The sequence below is a fragment of the Pollachius pollachius genome (assembly GCF_949987615.1).
Source record: "Pollachius pollachius genome assembly, chromosome: 15".
In the NCBI taxonomy this organism is placed as follows: Eukaryota; Metazoa; Chordata; class Actinopteri; order Gadiformes; family Gadidae; genus Pollachius; species Pollachius pollachius.
The window spans coordinates 18,136,687-18,155,230 of NC_136948.1; the positions used below are offsets into that span (position 1 = coordinate 18,136,687).

Genomic DNA, 18,544 nt, shown 5'->3' on the forward strand with positions numbered 1-18,544 from the left:
ACGCGGATGTTGAAAACATGTCATTTGGATCAGCCTCAATACATTGCGGGTCCTCAAATGCAAGCAAACATAGAAGAGGTGTTGTGGTTTGGCCTCCTCTATAACTGGTTCTAACCAGTGGGGGCGTACCTGAAACAAGGCTGCAGCAAGCCGTCCCGACAGCGTGTTGCTCTTCTTCCCCTGAGGCATGATGGAGGGAGGCCTCTTCATCACCGACTCAGTCACCCTGAGCAGCACCAGCAAGATCTGCTCCCTGCACACACACACACACACACACACACACACACACACACACACACACACACACACACACACACACACACACACACACACTTTGGTTTGTGTCGGAGCTTAAACAGAAGCTGTATTCCATTCTAACAGCCTGTAACGTGCGAGTTTGGCTATTTAAAAACCCATGGGTCCCATGTGGTGCCTCCATACAATATATAATGTAAGCAAGCTTTCTGTTTGCTGTGCCACTGGCGTGAGGTCTAGTTAGTACTTTGCCTTAGGTAATCAACACATAACAAAATGGAGCACAAATATAAAACACAGTGTATCAGTGTTCAATGACGCCTGCAGCGAGAATACCCTAAGATATATATCCTTTTGAATCTTTCTCGCGCTCTCTCTCAAACATGACAAGGTACAAATCAATGGTTTGTAAATTACAAGATGGGCTTTAACTTCGTAAATAATCGTATACACTCATGGCACACTGGGAATTGAAACTGCGTTCAAAAAGCACGAAAATGATGGTTTGTAGGAATAACTTCAAAGTGAAACAACGTTGATACCCACTAGCCCCATCACAAGCAGTTGCCCTTCAAGAAGCACCCAAGTGCTTCAGCGGGGTACAACGCTGCTGAACCCGGCCCTGTAGCGGTGCACGTACCAGGTCTTCTGGTCCATGCTCTGGTGCATGACGAGGCTGCGGTAGATGTTGAGCACACGCTTGCACATGTCCACCTGCTCCTCCAGCAGGGTCTTGAGGTCGTTGGCCGGCTCCAGCAGGAACACGTTGGCGGAGTGGGTGATGAACACCTGGGGGGGGGGGGGGGGGGGGGAATGTGTTCAAGTCTTCACATTGTCAAAGGTTGAGGTCTAATGGTGCTTGTGTGTGTAACGGTCCAGGTGAGTAACGGTTAAGTGTGTGTGTGTGTGTGTGTGTGTGTGTGTGTGTGTGTTACCTGAAGTGTGGTTTGGACCCCAGCATGGATACTGTACTCGAGCATCTCATTGTCAATTAGTTTGTTACACTGAAGTAGAGAAGAAAAAAATAAAATAAAACAGTGTGAGAAACAGGTTCATTTGATTTAGAAAAATAAATCGAATTACAATCATATTTTTTGCAGGTGAAAGTTACACCAATCATTATGGACTGTCTGTTTGACTATGATCAAGAGCAAAAATGTAGATGCTCGTCAATTCAGCTTCACGCGGAAGGGACAGTCCATATTTGTGTCTGAATATTATGAATTATTTACCGTTTTAATTTAATTTATACACACACAGTACACAGACAAAAGAAGACATTCATAAAGTGAACTGTTGGGAGTTACATTTGAATGACTCCAGTGCTTATAGCGGAACACACTTCTCTTGTGTGGTAATGCCCATGCAGTTGACGGCCGAAAAAGAAAATCAGTCACGGGTCGAAATCTGTCAGATCTAAGATCACATCTTAGAAGGAGACTAAACACCCAGCAGTTGGAACACTTTCCTTATTTAGGCATTTAACTGACAGACAAGTTTAATCTCTACACTGCATCTTGCATTTCGAAGATGTATCTATGCACACAGTACATCAAGTCGTATATCAGTTACCATCACAACGATAAGTCACACGATGTAGCCTATTAAGGCTACCACGTTTAGAGGTTATTATGCCCCAGACAGAGTGGCTGCATGTCATTTGTTTGACGGATTACACAAGGAAAGGTCTTTATTGCTTAGTCGGCGATATGGTAGTATATAATAAACCGCCACAGTGATGCATTCCATTTTCCCTGCGGAAAGTAGAAATCCATAGTGCCCCAGCGCTTAGCTGAATGAGGAGATTTTGTTGTTTCCATTTTAACATACAGAAGCGCATTACTGCCACTACAGTTCAGTATCACGTCATAATGTGAAAGGTTTAATGTTATAACAAGATATTTTCAGGTTATAATGCCCTACATCTTATCACGTTAGAACAATATGACCACACGTTAGACGTTAGAACACGTTAGAACAATTGACCACATTAGAACTTGATGACTTATATGGTTAGAACTTAAAACGTTTCATGTCGTAATAACAACAATAACTACACGCTTCTGTAGAAACCGTGACGAATAGATGAAGGCTTTTTTTTTGGCCGACGTGTGCGGTTGGTGGAGGTGTGGTCCTCACCTGATCGTCGTGCTCCCGGTCCAGGCTGTTGGTGGCGGGGTAGGGGCCGTGGTCCGGCTCCTTCATGAACACCGGCTTGTCCTCCATGGCGATCCACTCCTGGTACACGCGCACCACCTTACGCATGGCGGCCGCCTCGCACATGGGCAGGAGAAAGGCCTGTCACGCGCACAACGCACAAGCGCGTAAGACAAAACGAAGAAAAAATAGTTAAAGTCATCAGTCATCAAACAAAACAGATTGTTTCACCATTATGAAACTTCCTCTGCAGTGAAATAGATACATTAACCACCCTATAAAAACAGAGAGCGGCCTCAGCGCCGGACCTGTCTGAAGATCTCGGTGACGAAGTTGACGTTGGTCCTGGTGCTGGTAAGCACTCGGCGCACCACCTCCATGTCCGTCAGCTGCTCCTCGTCCATGGAGCACAGCGAGGACGAGCTGGGCTCGCGCTCCGTCAGTGTGGACGTGTTGGAGTGGCTCTGCTCGCCCTCCCGCCCGAAGCCCCCGGAGAGCCCGCCGCCACCCAGCCCGCCGCAATTGCCGCCCAGCGCGCCGCCGATGCCGCCTCCCCCTCCCAATCCGCCGGGGCCCGCGGAGCCGGTGCCGTCGAGGTGGTTGTCGGACCGCAGCCCGCCCAGGCCATCGTCCGAGAGGCCGGCGGCGCGAGCGGCGAGGCCCGCGGCCGCTCTCTGGACGGGCAGAGCAGAACGACCAGAGGGTCAACAAGGAGGGGCGGGCCGCGGGGACAGGGAGTCACAGAGTGGAAGGAGACAGACAGGATACATGGATGCCACACAGAGTGGAAGGAGACAGACAGGATACATGGATACCACACAGAGTGGAAGGAGACAGACAGGATACATGGATACCACACAGAGTGGAAGGAGACAGACAGGATACATGGATGCCACACAGAGTGGAAGGAGACAGACAGGATACCAGGATACCACACAGAGTGGAAGGAGACAGACAGGATACATGGATACCACACAGAGTGGAAGGAGTCAGACAGGATACATGGATACCACACAGAGTGGAAGGAGACAGACAGGATACATGGATACCACACAGCGTGGAAGGAGACAGACAGGATACATGGATACCACACAGCGTGGAAGGAGACAGACAGGATACATGGATACCACACAGAGTGGAAGGAGACAGACAGGATACATGGATACCACACAGAGTGGAAGGAGACAGACAGGATTCCAGGATACCACACAGCGTGGAAGGACACATAGACAGGATACATGGATACCACACAGAGTGGAAGGAGACAGACAGGATACCGTAGTTTCAACAGGATCAGATATGCTTATCCCTCACAGGTGTTCACAACCCGGTTTCCCTGCAAAACGTGGAATCCCCCACGTGAGTGTGTGTGTGTGTGTGTGGGGGGGGGTGTATCTCATCCACTAGCAGTTAAGGTAGCCCCTACCTGGGTGATGTTCACCACACACACATCAAGTCTAACCTGGATGTTCTTGGGGATGATCTCGCCCTCGGTGCCGGGGATGACGGTCTGGGCGTTGTTGCGCGGCTCCAGCCAGAAGGAGACCAGCCAGCGGATGAAAATGACCCGCGCCTGCAGGAAGCTCTCCTTGGTGCAGTAGAGGGGCTCGCTGCCGGTATCGGGCTCCCTGCGCACCATGCTGTAGTAGGGCTTGGGCCGCATGGGGGGCACGTCTACAGCGTCACACCACAGGAATACAATCAGACATGTTGTTTGCCGAGAGTACAACTCTGCAAGGAATGCTTCTTAGTGCAGGGGCCGGCTTTCGATCAGGATGAGAAAATACACATATATATATACTTTGAACAAAAAGGTGAAAAGGTAATATATTCATGTAAATATGTTTTGTGCAGCAGTTGCAATGTAATATGCATAACATGCATAATTAAACTGCAAGGGTGCCAGAGGAGGTTATAGCCAGAGGAAAGTGGACCATTTACTAGTTACTCAGTTAAAGGTTGTAGCAAGGGTAATGCGAATACTGGGCTGCAAAACAAATACCAGTACACCATATGTGTATCCTCTGTCATCCCTCATAAAATTGACATTTGTGTTTCTTCCAGCCGATCGTTGACATTTAGCCATTGCTATAATGCGAGCCACACTAACCCAATATGGGTTGGTAGAGGCTGGTTTCCATGGAGAAGTTGGGAAAGATGTGGGGCAGGTAGAACTTCCTGAAGTGGTCAAAGAGGAAGTTGAAGCCACGCTCGTGGTTCTCTTTGCAGCGCCATTCCAGAGACTTGGCCTTGGTGGACACACGTGCACAAACACACACCAACATAAGTAGAGACATACACAGAGAGACGCTTGTGTTATAAAAACAGGATTTCTTTAGTGCAGTATGGTGACGGGCGGAGAAGAGGGCCTTTGTTTTGGGAAGAATGACTAATAGGAGAGGGGCGTGTGTGAGACTGTGAGAAAGAGAGGGAGGCAAAGGGAGAAACAGGCAGAAAAACCAGCGAGTAGGGATAGCACTAATAGTAGTGTAAAAGTACTCATGATTTAGCATATATTTACTAATAAAAGAGTATATCATTCAAAAATGTAGTAGTATTAGTGAAGGATTGGACAGTCATTATCTTGCATGTGTAAGTAGTGTTAGTAAGGGATACTGGTAATACCTGGTTTACCATGTATTTGAGCAATGCTTCCAGGAAATAGGCAGTGAGGTCTTCCTGGTTCTTGTCACCTGACTGAGGAGGGACCAATGGGGTGATCTCCTCTGGAGTCACCTGAGCTGTGGAGGATAGGAAATAAATTGTGCATTTAATACATCACATCAGTCTATTTTATACTAGGTGTGATGTTGAAAGTAGTCCTTAGTTCATGATTATACAACATAAAACTGTGTCATGACATTCATTTCCAATTCATATTTTCCTATACATCATGGAAATACTTTTTTCATCCCGGCCAGATCTTATTACCATTTCCACCACTACAAACAAACAGTCCCCTGCTCACATATATTCAAAACCACAGAAACATCAAGGGAACGTTTAAAAATAAAATAAATAAATGCAGTGTTCCAGCTCAGATGTGAGTTTGTTCCGGGTCCAAAATTCACTTTTGAGAGTTGTGTCTTTATACTTGCCCGAGGTCAAAGAATCGGCCAAGCAAAATTTTTACCTGAAATTGCTAAATATTCAAACCTGTCCGCCATTGGCTGTGCTTCATCTTGGAACCTGTGTCGGTTTTTTGGTATGTGTGTGTGTGTGTGTGAGAGAGTGTGAGTGTGAGTGTGTGTGTGCGCTTGTGCGTGTTTTGGTGTGCTTTTGCGTGTGTGTGTTTGTGTGTGCGTGCGTGCGTCACTAACTCTCCGTGAGGCTGAGCGGCGGGTTGATCAGGGTGTCCAGAGTGCGGGGCGTGCCGTGGCACAGCGGCGCGGGGAACCCCGGGATCAGGCAGGCGAACATGCAGAGCTGCTCCCGCTCGGCGTGGCTCTGCAGCGCCTGCATCCACAGCAGGAACAGGCGCACGCCCTCGCGACGGATCTGCCCGGGAGACGGCGAGACACAGGCTTTCAGAGCGGCCGCATACCCAAGCAAGGGCTCTATCAATAGCAGCGGGCTACGCACGGAGACAACCGGATTACGAGTGAAGAAGGAGGAAGAAGGGGAGAGGGGGAGAGTCCCCTATCAGCTGAGCAGATAGGGGAGAGAGTGGTGGGACAGAAGAGGAGACAGACTATGGAGAGTAGGGGTGTAACGGTGCACTAGTTTGTAACAGACCGAGCACACTAAGCGCTCAACCCGTCCTGCAGCCCGTCCTTTAGTCATTTGCACCAGTATTGTTTTTGTCTATACGTTTTATTTCAGTACATAAATTCATTAATAATTCATTCATAAAAAGAATTACAACCTGTTGGTGTGGACAAACGATCGTTATAAACGATGAGAAATGTTCCGATATACGTTAAGGTTTTCACTAACGGTACCGAAAATTTACCAAACCGTAAGTTCAAAACCGAGATACGTTACGAAGCGTGATATTTGGGCACTATAACATCCCTACTGGAGAGTGATGGCCCATCGTATCTTTACCTTGAGGGAGTTTCCTGTGTGCAGCAGCTTCTTGAGGATGAGCCCTGAAGGAGAACAGAAGCCATGTTATTCTGGCCTTGTGGTTGTGAGTGCAAGTGTGCGTGTGTACTTCAACAACAACAACAATGTAAAAGAGTACAGTAGACCTGGGGGTTACACCTGTATGCTGTATGTTAGTTTTTTATCTTGGGCTTTTATGCAAGCTGTGCACCTTGTGCTGTGTACCTAGGAAACCACCCAAACCTGATCCATGCACTGTGATTAAAGTGCCTGGTCCGCCACAACCAGATGTGAGACGGAGATTGACTAGTTCACGTGTCCTCGAGAGATATTTGGGGTGTGTGTGTGTGTGTGTGTGTGTGTGTGTGTGTGTGTGTGTGTGTGTGTGTGTGTGTGTGTGTGCACGTGCATGCGTGTGTGTGTTACCGATGCTGTGGAACTGCCATCTGCTCTGAATTCTCTCTGGTAGGAGCTGGAGGATTTTCTAAGGACGAAAAATAATTACATTAAAACCTAAAAATGTAGTATGGATTTTTTTTTTTTTTTATAAAACTACTGTGAAATGATTGGTCTATCAGCTGAAGTCTGAAGAGATAGCCATCAGAACCAATGAGCAGGATTTGCAACAGATTCAACCTGCAGACTCAAGCTATATCATTGCCATTGCTTCCATTCTCAACATTCTGCTTATCAGGACAGGTTGCTCTTGAAAAATATATACTCTTATCTTTATGAGGCACATCTGGTTAAATCACCTTAAAAGAGAAATCCTCAATCAATAGGTTCCCTTATTGCTTTTTGGCACATATTTTTCTCTTTATTTCCTTATTTACCTCAAAGATGAAGAGGATGGAATCCAGCTCCTCCCTCTGAGACTTGTGCCCTGAAACAAAAGGAAACATCTTTATTTATATCTGGAGCGTGCGCTGTGGTTTCCGTTCTTAGCTGAAGGCAAACGAGATCCTACCTTTTTGTCTGAGGCCGACCTCGATGGTGACAAAGTTCTCAAAGAAGACATAGTAGATGTGTGAGTAGTTCTGATCAAAGAACTGCTTCAGCTCCGACGACTCTGCGTTCTCTAAAGGTGAGACATAAAATAAGAGTAAAGCTTCACAGTTGCATGCTGAATAATAGCCTTTGGCCAATCTACAGCATGGATCCCACCGTCCCACAAAGAAGCACATTCACTGCATTCACATAATATGACAGCTTTGGCAAAGTTTTTTGTAACACTTCATGAGAACAGAGGCAGGAAGGGCGAGAGACCGATAGGGGAGAGAGAGAGACAGAAATGGAGGATAAGTGTTGAATAGAGTTGACATCCCGTCCTCTTAAAATCCTTGTTTTTTGACACTGACAGGCTCAGATTGTTATTGTTAGTGTCTACCAACATTAAGGAGAGGATCCCTAGAGAAAAACTTTTTTGTCACTAACTTTTTGAGCAAGACTTCTTTGTAAGAATGTTTTATTTCTCTGTAGGGATCCTTTACATAATACTGTCAGACACTAAAAAAAACAATCTGAGCTTGTCGGTTGCAAAAATAAGCACAAATTTCAGAGGACGTACATAAACTCTGCACTATTGCCCCTCGGGAGAACATTGCAGCCCGTTTTGCAGCTAAAGGCTGAAGCGTTCAAAGTCAACACTGGACCAATGTTAAAATAGGTTGTTTTAATCACTTCGGGCCGAAACATATGGCTACATCATTTTTTTCCCAATATTGTGGGAAAAAATCCCAACGTTATCCTTTAACTTTCACTATTGATTATGGACAATGCACACATGAGATAGGCGTTAGACAAGACTCCTTCCAGAGACACATTCATTAAGTCGACTTATCAACATAATGGACAACCTCAACCTTATGTCTTATTGCTAGTGGACAGACTGTTCAAACTCTTTTTCCCTAGATAAGCAGGTTTTCGACTAGGGGGGAGGGAGTGCATTCCTCGGAGGTCTATCCATAGAGATTTGGCTCGATTCCTGAACTCTCCCTTCATGCCTTCCCCTATGGAATACACCTAGAGCAGATCTGTCTAAAGTTGTAACGCTGGTGTTGACAATGAGGCACGTGGCATTCTAGGAATAATTATTCAGGAAGGAGCCATTGAACACTGTGACTGACGACTATTATCAACACTGAAGGGAGGCCAGTTGAACTACACTAAGAGTGCACCAAAGTATTTATGCACACACAAAGCAACATTGCAATACTTTGGGCATGCAAATGCACGTACAAACACAGTTACAGGGGGAAGTTTATACACACAGACACCCAGAGAAATGTTCCAGTTGAAAGCGTATATATCTGGGTTTGTTTATATGAAAACTGAAGGCTGAACTTTGCCAGACATGCATGCACCCAGTCGTACACTGACTTGCAGATGAACACAAGTATACACACTCACACAGAAGTCGCCTGTGTTCTGTTCCATAGTAGCACCCCTTGTATAGTCGAAGCGGTATAGCCATCTTGCTATCTGAGGGCATGTGGATCATCTTTCAGACTCCTAAAAACGTTTTAGGAAGATTCTACATTGGGCGGTGTCACCACTGCATTCAGAGGAATGTCATTTTTAATGAGTTTATATATACATACACAGAGTACTGCATAAGCATGTAGATGTGGCCACTTCACTTCCATAGCCTAATCACTGGAGACATGTGCCACACATAAGCGATTGTTACTGTGAATAAAAAGAGCATTAACCTACTGTACACTGCAATTATTTTATGATTATAGTAATTGACTGATAAAAGAAAATGTATGGAGAGACTACAAGAGAAAAGTAGCTTGAGCTACAGTTGAGTCATTAACCTGTTCCCATAAATGAGACACACAAACACGTTACCCTTCCCATTACATGTGTATATAGTAGTTGTCCTTCTACTAATGGAGATGGAAAAACATAACCAGGAAAAGGTCTGCAACACAGATGCATTGCATCTGAGAGACATCACACATCTTGGTAAATTATGCATATAGCAAAATAGCAAGAGCTAGACCTTTAGCCAACAGACGCACAGATAGACAAATAGATTACACAAAACTCACTATGTCATTACTTGTTGATGTCATGGGTCATTTGGAGATTCACTAATGTCTCACAAAAGTTAGAAGTGTTCTAGAAATGCAAAGCAATTGAAGTCAGGCCATAACAACTACCTACTATCGTCATCAAGAATAATGTAGGCCTACTCTACATTCATGGAAACGGCTATAACTATTAAAAGGTACATATGCCGTTTTCACTATAGTCCGACAAGTAAAAAAAAAAGAAAAATCACTATATGACTTTAAGCGAGCCGAGTAGGGAACCGTGATTATCATCAAGGCTTGACATTCCCTATGGAAAACACAGCCGAGACACACCCTCTCCTGTCTGTAGTCTATCTCTCACTCTCCCAAATGTTGCTACTGTACAACACAGGAAACAGTAGCCGTTTCCCTTTCTGGTCATTGTGTGTGTGTGTGTGTGTGTGTGTGTGTGTGTGTGTGTGTGTGTGTGTATGTCAGAAAGATGTATAAAGGTTAGATAATACATGCATATGGCTTGACAGTTCACATAGACCTTGTAATAAGCGCTGGTAGACCTGACGTTAGCCAGAAATACAACATTCATTGTAAAACGCTTCACAAACACACAGGCCTCAAGGCAAATCAGGGCTGCATCGCCACAGCTTGTCACACCTCTTGGCCCCAACGTTATAGATGACTATACTCATAATAACAAACATTCTACCCGCAACCCAGTAAGCCATAACTCAAACTTACCTATGACTATCCTCAGATGTTTGAGTCTCGTCAGTACATCCTTTTTAGGGTCCAACACTTTCTGTGTTGATTTCTTGACGTCTCCATGAGGCTTTTTAGAGAACATTCCTACAGCCGGAGACTGAGGAATCTGATGGTACTGTACAGAGAGAGAGCAAGGAGGGGCTAGCTCCGAACTAGCCTGGCAGCTTACTTCAGCGAGCGTTAATCTTTAAATTGTTACGAAGCACTGTCCTTCGGCCACCGTTTAAATATCGTTGTGCTGTCAATCAGCACCCCTCGAGGACAACGAGCGGTTCACCAGTGGATACAGCTCGTTGGTGAAGGTGCATTCTGTCGGAGGCAAATGCTATGTAAAGCTTAGCGGCGCAAAGCATCTCCCCATTGCACCACCTCCCTTCCCAAACACAACCACCCAGCAGGCTAAAGGAGCTAGTTAGCTGTCCAGCCCATTCCATGGAACATCATGGCGGAGGAGAGAAAACAAATCAATGGATGACAGAAAAAACAAACGTCACTTAATAATAATAAATAATAATAATAAAAATAACGCACACTTTTATGATTTGTGTGGACTGAAGCGTATTAAGCATAGTCCAAAGTCGTCATACAACATAGAGGTTTAAAATAGCATTTTCATCTTAAAAGGGCTTCATGCATTTTGATCGATCGCTCGGTTTTCTGCTCCAGTTCTAGCGGTATTGTGGGTGTCTGGGTAGAGTAGTTTATTTTGTGTTAGAACCCATTCATAACGTCTAGACTCGCCGCTCAAAAAACTACAACTACCATTAACATATTCAAGCGCTGTGGAGATTTGTTTTTAGCCTTTTAGCACAGCTGGCTACACGAGTGGTTTTGAAACCTATTTTTTCAATCTAATTCAAAGGAATATTGTTTATGCTTCCCTAAACTTCAACGATCGCTCAACGCAACATGTAAGTCGCAAGACGCCTTCCAAGCAATCACTTGAATCGGTTATTTATCTTCAGAGTATAATGATTGATCGTATTGTCTTGTTTATTTATATATTTCGTTATCTGTTTTGTGTATGCAACTATAAAAACATGACAGAAATATGTAAAACATGTTATATTGCAATACATCGCCAAACTTATACAATACAAACATGAAAAACAATTTTAACGCATAAAGGAGTTTTAGATTGTCTGTAATAACGTTAATCGAGATGGGATTTTTTTGTGCTCCCATTATATTTATACTAATGTTGTCTTTGAGCTTACTCTGTTACCTCTACGTCTCAATTCAACATTGCATGTTGTGCTTCATGATTATAATAGGTTTATCTATTCTGATTTCAAATTCGCTAATTCGCTAATTTGATAAGGGATCACAGTTTTAACTTTAACATCACAAAGGAAGAAAAACTATCCTCATTCACCCTAGGTTAATTTTCAAAGATGCTGAGTGATGTATAACAAATGTAATAAGGCTTAAGTATAACGTGATTAAATTGTGTGTCTTCTCAAACAAACACATACACAATGCATTGGTAAAAAAACATTGGTTAATGTGCCCTCCATGAGTCCGGAAATCTGTTTTGATTCCATTTTGTTCTGATATAGTAACAATAATACAAGCAGGGTAACACGTTTTTCTCCCAATTAGGCCATCCTATGTTTCACGCATTTAACACCAGAGCAGTACGTCTAAAAAGTGTCTCGCTAATGTTAACAACACTCCTTGGTACTTCCCCCTTTCTGCAGTCCATAGTCTATTCCGCCATCACCATGCCAGTGCACCGGGACCGAGACAAGAAGGAGAACATGGCGGAGGAGATGGACGTTGAGGACCACGAGCAAGATGCCTCCACCTCTGAGGAGGAGGATTCTGACACCTCCTCTGTGTCAGAGGAGGATGGCGACAGTTCCGGTGAGTCTGGGTTATTATTACCTCTTTATTACTCGGCTTAGTTGACTACTTGATTCTGATTGCTATATTAGCGAACGACGTGAAACGAGTGGTCTTGCATCACCTTCTTAAAGAAATCAGGGTTTATTATTACATATATAGCCTAAACTTGTTTGTGTTATTATCTATGTTAGTGGCGATCACTTAAGCCACTAATGCTGTTCAATAAAAACTACATTATTGGATAGTGAGAGGATGCAAACAGCACTGTGGGTGTGTTCATTTCTTGTTTGTTTTTCTGTGTCAGAAATGGATGAAGAGGACTGCGAGAGGAGGAGGATGGAGTGTCTGGATGAAATGTCCAATCTAGAGAAGCAGTTCACAGACCTCAAAGACCAGTAAGACCCCAGACACTGGACTTGTTGTTATAGTTCTGTGAATCAACCTCGCACCACCCCCAAGTCGGTCAGCCCATCATATTTTTCATATTACTGTATATAGTGAATGCATCTATACCTGGAAGGCAGATGACTTGAGTATGTGTGTGTTTGTGCCTGTGCGTGCATGTGTGTAGGCTGTACCGTGAGCGGGTGAGCCAGGTAAACTGTAAGCTTTCAGAGGTGGAGGCTGGCCGGGCAGTGGACTACCTGGACCCCCTGGCAGGCCTGCTGCAGAGCATGCAGGTCCGCACCAAAGTGGCAGGTAAACACGCACACACACACATACACATAGAGAAACGGAAACAACGTGGAAAATCAAGGCAACACAATCAAGGCAATACATTTGACACAGCATAGGCTCAAATTGCATTCCATCTTCCTCTCTTTCTGTCTTTGTTTCTCTCTCTCTGTCGTTTTTTTCAGGTGTCTACAGGGAGCTGTGCCTGGAATCGGTCAAGAACAAATACGAGTGTGAGATCCAAGCAGCGTTTCAGCACTGGGAGGTGAGACACACACACGCACACAAACACACATGCACACATTTGAACATTGCTTTTATCTCTGCTTAATTGTCTTCTGTCTTGGATCACCAGCCAGTACATATTCATGACTAAGAAAAATATGAGTGATAATAATAATAAAAATAACAATCTTTTAATTTTTCTATAGCAATCCTCTTGTTGACAAAAAAAATCTTCTAAAATAAATTGCCTACCCTAGCTTTCATACACTTTACATTAATACAATGTAATGATTTCAGAGTTCTTACAATATCTTCATCGTAAAAATCATTCATTAAAGTGTGTGGTCTCCATTATCAAACTGGCAGATCTCATATTGTGTGTGTGTGTGTGTGTGTGTGTGTGTGTGTGTGTGTGTGTGTGTGTGTGTGTGTGTGTGTGTGTGTGTTTAAACAGAGTGAGAAGCTGCTGCTCTTTGACTCGGTGCAAAGTGAACTGGAGGAGAAGATCAGGAGGCTCGAGGAGGACAAACACAGCATAGACATCACATCAGGTACACACACACACACGCACACACACACCCACACCCACACACACACACTGTATTGCATACTTAATCAACCCCTGATGGGAAATCAAGGAAAATACTAATTCGAAGAAGAAGCAATCCCTCATATAGCATGAATTAAAATGCAATTTAATATAATTGATTATGTTTGGTTATTAGCACTAGATATATATGCATTCATTTTGTCCTCTCCAGAGCTGTGGAGTGATGAGATCTCGGGCCGGAGGAAGAGGAGAGATGCTTTAAGCCCCGACAAGAAGAGAAGACGGCCTTCTGTGGTCTCAGATATCCTTCTAATACTTAGAAACACCATGCTTATGTGTGTGTGTGTTCTAAAAATAGACATTTTCTGTCTTTTCCACACAAGCCTGCTGCTGTATTTTACCCATGTGTGATTGTTGTTGTTGACTTGATGTTAAATATCAAGGTAGGACTCCCAATATGCAGGTATAACACATTCCATTGTTTTGACTATATATAGTTATGAATAGGTTGTTGTCCCTAACAAAGCCCACGCCCATATATAGTCTACATGCTTCCTGACCTGGACATTTTGGAGGACTGGACTACCATCAGAAAGGTTTGTATGTGTGTTTATGTTAGACTGCCCCGTGTATAAAAAGTGCTTTATAAATAAAGTTGCCTTGCCTTGCCTTGCCTAAATCAGCAATTTGGAAGTATCAACATGTGTTTTTGCCTCATTCTGTGGATATTTAAGAAAAATGAGGGTGTCGGGTGTCTGTGTGCGTGAGTGCTTGATTGCATTTGTCTTGCTACCTTCCAGGCTGTTGCCACACTGACGCCTCACCGGGGGAAGATAGAGTCCGAAAGCTCCATGTTCCCCTTCAGAACGGACAGAAACAGACCCATACTCAACTGTTAAAGCTCTCCCATGCACACAAAACACACACAACCTCGTCCAACGTCACACACTCTTGCACACCGGCACAGAACATGTAAGAGCACACAGACATAGGACTTAAATATGACACATATCAGACGGGTATGCACACACACACACACACACACACACACACACACACACACACACACACACACACACACACACACACACACACACACACACACACACACACACACACGTCTTAAGGAGCCACGATGGTCAGTGTCATGACGAAGTGCCACAGCCTTCCCGACGCTGCTATGGGTTGGTAAGCTGCTGTTAATGCAACCATACAGAAATCATGGGACCTATGGAGCATGACATCCACACACATGCAACCAAATGAGTGGGGCAAGTGACAATTACCCAATCTGCTCTGGATCAAAGACCACAAGTGCCAAACTATGTTTGTAGAATTGTGTTTTATTTTATTTTTATCTTTGGTTTTGTTTTTATACTTTTACTGGGCGAGTTTATATAGGTATTGAGCCAAGCAATGCAGGAATACTGATTAAGTCAATTAAGGAATGCCGTTTTTATTTGTTTCATTTGTTTGTGTGGTGAGCAAATGGAGAATGTTGTCTTTGCCTTCTTTGAACAAATAAAAATGTGTGTCCTCATATATGTCCAAAGTGAAAGATGCCAGGATTTCCTTGCCCTGAAATACAGTTACTACTACAGTTAATACTGCCTTACAATTCTGAGCCTCTAGTTAGAAGGTTTTCTGTTCCGAGATGTAACTTGACTAGTTAAAGCCAATATATTTCTTCTGGATTTTGTCATGGCTTCCCCTGTGAAGCTGCCAAAAATGGCAAGACTAGTTTTACTTGTTTCAGAGCAGATCCGATTATCTGAAATCCTTGGCGACGTTGACTTCTATTTTACTTCCAGAAAACACATTCACTCAACTCAATGAAGGGGTCCTGTTGCATTGTTTAGTCACATGTGCCAGCATACGATGTGCTGGATTACTTCACCTTCTCCTGAAACATTTCCTAAGGGACAACAAGGAAGAGGAAGTTAACCAACCTGTGCAGGGCAATTACCTAACAAATAGGTTTCAGGAAAAGCTGCGTACTTCCGATGTAGGTCTGCTGAACAGGACAACAAAGCGGCTATGCTGCTGACTTGTTTTTAAAGATTTCTGTTGGAACCCAAGGCAGGCTATATGTCTGCTGTTCACTAGCCAACAGTACTGAGTGGAAGATAATTGTTTCTTTTGGTACTTTTTTTGTCTGTTAGAAGAAAAACTTGAAATTAAAATACTTTGTCCTTTTAACAACCTTATTCTATTTGTCTATGTATGTAGTCGTGTGTGAAGTGTTTCTTTATTTGTTAAGCCTTCCTTGAAGAAAGGAATCGTATACTGAGAATGGGTCATTTCATATTGTTAGTATATTCTTCCAGGCCACCCATCATATTATAAGCCTACCGTGGTATACACATGATCGGAAAACAGCTGCACGTAACTAACACAACCAGCCGTCTGCAACATCAACGCCATCTAGCGGCGATGCAGAGCACATATTGCTCTAGTCTAGAAGTCTACCATGGTCATTTGATTCAATTCGTGTTCTCTTCATGAAACCTTTTGAATAAAGCTGCAGTATGGTAATAGAGATGCAATCTAATGATACTGACATGAGTGAACTCATTAATAAAATCTTATGTTGATATTTTGACATTTGTTTATATCTCTCATATGCCTTAGTTTAGTTTCCCATACTGCCTAAAGTGCCTGTCCAATTAAATTATTTAAATTATTAACATTTTAAGAAAACGAGCAGGAGTATGCCTACAAAACGTTATGTTGTCAAAATCAAACACTGCCAAACCTCACAAATATTCATCACACAGGTTCAGCATGGTCGGGCATTTTTAGACAGCTTTCCAAAAGTGTTAGTAATACGTAATTAGCCTTTTTTCCTTATCATTATTACAATAAAGATATATGTGGTTATGTATTTTTTTATGTCGAATTACTGTGGCCCGTTCAAAGTATTTGAAATCGATAATTGAATTGTTTTTTTCAATATTCTTCAATTAAGTGCCTCAAGTTAGCTGTATCGTTTGGGCATCCTGGAGTTGTAGCTTGGCATCAGTTCCTGTGATTTGATGTTTTGCATACAAATGACTATAATCCTAAGCAAACTAAACTGAATTAAGGCAGTTTTGTCAGGGGGAAAATATAAGGAATGGCTTTGTATTTTCCTCGACGGCACAGCTAGATGCATTATTTCAGACATATTCTTAGTAATTTACTCTCAATAGGAGAAACCCATGTATGACCAGGTCCTATCAAGGATCAAACTCATGACCCCAGGTTTACAAGATCAGTGCTCTTAGTACTGAGCTATGGAAGCCATTTGTGTGCCTTTACGAATATGTCTCAATTTGATCTTTAAATATAGAAAAATATTCATAATAAGCCAAAGCAATTGTTTTCAATTCAGTCATTTGATTTTTGCTTTCAATAGGGAGAGAGACACAGCTGGCATAGTCAGCGTGCACAACACAACCCGGGCTAAGTAGAAACATACTTCTAACCTATGCCTCAATCTAACCATCCGTAGTACATTAAACTAACCATCTCTAACCTAATACCTTGACCTAACAATCTTAATACTTGAAGCTAATAGTCTCTAAACTTATACCTCAACTTAACCATCTGTAGTACCTAAACCTAACCTTCTCAAACCTAATACCTCAACTTATCATCTGTAATACTTAAACCTGACAATCTCTTACCTAATACCTCAACTTAACCATCTGTAGTACCTAAACCTATCATTCTCTAACCTAATACCTCAACTTATCATCTGTAATACTTAAACCTGACAATCTCTTACCTAATACCTCAACTTAACCATCTGTAGTAACTAAACCTATCCTTCTCAAACCTAATACCTCAACTTATCATCTGTAATACTTAAACCTGACAATCTCTTACCTAATACCTCAACTTAACCATCTTTAGTACCTAAACATAAAATATTTTACCCTAATACCTCAACTTATCATCTGTAAGCTAATTTCTAAACCTAACCATCTCCAACCTGATAACGAAAAGTAACAATCTGCAACCTAATGCCTAAACGTAACCACCTATAACCTAATACCTTAACCTAACCATCTCTAACTTACATCCAAAGATGTTATAGCTTTAATACATAAACGGTACCATTTTCAACCTTAACCCTAAGCTTCACAATAAGAATACAGCCTTAACTTAACCATCCCCAGTTTAATAACTACATTCCCCCATCTCTAACCTAATGCGTAAACGTAACCAGCTCTAGCCTAATACATCAACTCAAACCATCCATGCTGTCCGTGTAGTCCCTCCTTACAAAAGGCCATCAAATGAATACAAACCTAACCCTAATTAATTATTTAATAGATCAGTGAGAGAAAAATTAGCAATAGTTCAAAGCTCTGTACATGAAGAGTGATGACATATTTATTACAGGTAAAAATGGTTGGCTGCAACAATGTTAATTGACCATTGCCAATACATTAATTATTGTACACTGTACATTCAATGCTATTAATATAATCATGGAATGATACATTCAAGTGACACAATGGCAATGGTTTATGCAAAAAGTTAAAATCTTTAATCTTTGCAGTGAAAATCCAATTTACTGCTACCTCAATTATAGAAGTAGGCCTAAAATAAAAAAATAAATTGCACCGGTTTTTGTTAGAGCAACAAAATTGGAGATAAGTTGAAGGTACACTTAGACAAAGTACCGTAAACTCTCCACTTCCACAACACATTCATAGTACCAGGAAGTCTACCTTATACTCTCTCACACTCCATGGTACCTAATACTCTACTACACTCCGTAGTACCTTAAACTCTTCTCCACTCCATAGTACCTTAAGGGCTACACTCCATAGTACCTCAAACTCTACTACACTCCATAGTACCTATACCCTACTACACTAGATCGTACCTTCTACTCTACTACACTAGATCGTACCTTCTACTCTACTTCATTCCATGGTACCTCAAACGCTACACTCCCAAAACAGATTCTTAACCTCTGCCGCACCTCAGAGTA

At 42.8% G+C, this 18,544-nt stretch overlaps 2 protein-coding genes across 5 annotated transcripts in view; one reads left to right on the forward strand and one right to left on the reverse strand.

Annotated features, from left to right (window-relative positions):
* The window catches only part of ralgapa1 (Ral GTPase activating protein catalytic subunit alpha 1), a 57,264-nt gene extending 46,634 nt beyond the window's left edge, over positions 1 to 10,630 (reverse strand). For all 4 annotated transcript variants that reach the window (XM_079752119.1, XM_079752117.1, XM_079752116.1 and 1 more), the window contains exons 1-14: positions 10,236 to 10,630; positions 7,427 to 7,537; positions 7,293 to 7,342; positions 6,886 to 6,943; positions 6,460 to 6,503; positions 5,733 to 5,910; positions 5,047 to 5,153; positions 4,523 to 4,661; positions 3,875 to 4,086; positions 2,721 to 3,086; positions 2,395 to 2,553; positions 1,191 to 1,259; positions 896 to 1,044; positions 130 to 253 (exon numbers count right to left, since the gene is read on the reverse strand). In XM_079752119.1, coding sequence (XP_079608245.1) covers positions 130 to 253; positions 896 to 1,044; positions 1,191 to 1,259; positions 2,395 to 2,553; positions 2,721 to 3,086; positions 3,875 to 4,086; positions 4,523 to 4,661; positions 5,047 to 5,153; positions 5,733 to 5,910; positions 6,460 to 6,503; positions 6,886 to 6,943; positions 7,293 to 7,342; positions 7,427 to 7,537; positions 10,236 to 10,341 — 1,872 coding nt within the window. In that variant the 5' untranslated portion in view covers positions 10,342 to 10,630. The remainder of the gene's footprint in view (positions 1 to 129; positions 254 to 895; positions 1,045 to 1,190; positions 1,260 to 2,394; positions 2,554 to 2,720; positions 3,087 to 3,874; positions 4,087 to 4,522; positions 4,662 to 5,046; positions 5,154 to 5,732; positions 5,911 to 6,459; positions 6,504 to 6,885; positions 6,944 to 7,292; positions 7,343 to 7,426; positions 7,538 to 10,235) is intronic.
* Positions 10,631 to 11,048: 418 nt separating this feature from the next.
* brms1la (BRMS1 like transcriptional repressor a) lies at positions 11,049 to 15,667 on the forward strand. The gene is made up of 9 exons (XM_079752585.1): positions 11,049 to 11,170; positions 11,960 to 12,125; positions 12,412 to 12,502; positions 12,679 to 12,806; positions 12,968 to 13,047; positions 13,462 to 13,558; positions 13,769 to 13,858; positions 14,089 to 14,153; positions 14,358 to 15,667. The coding sequence occupies exons 2-9, from the start codon at positions 11,984 to 11,986 to the stop codon at positions 14,454 to 14,456; spliced, it is 792 nt and encodes a 263-aa protein (XP_079608711.1). The 5' UTR covers positions 11,049 to 11,170; positions 11,960 to 11,983; the 3' UTR covers positions 14,457 to 15,667.
* The last annotated feature ends 2,877 nt before the right edge of the window (positions 15,668 to 18,544 follow it).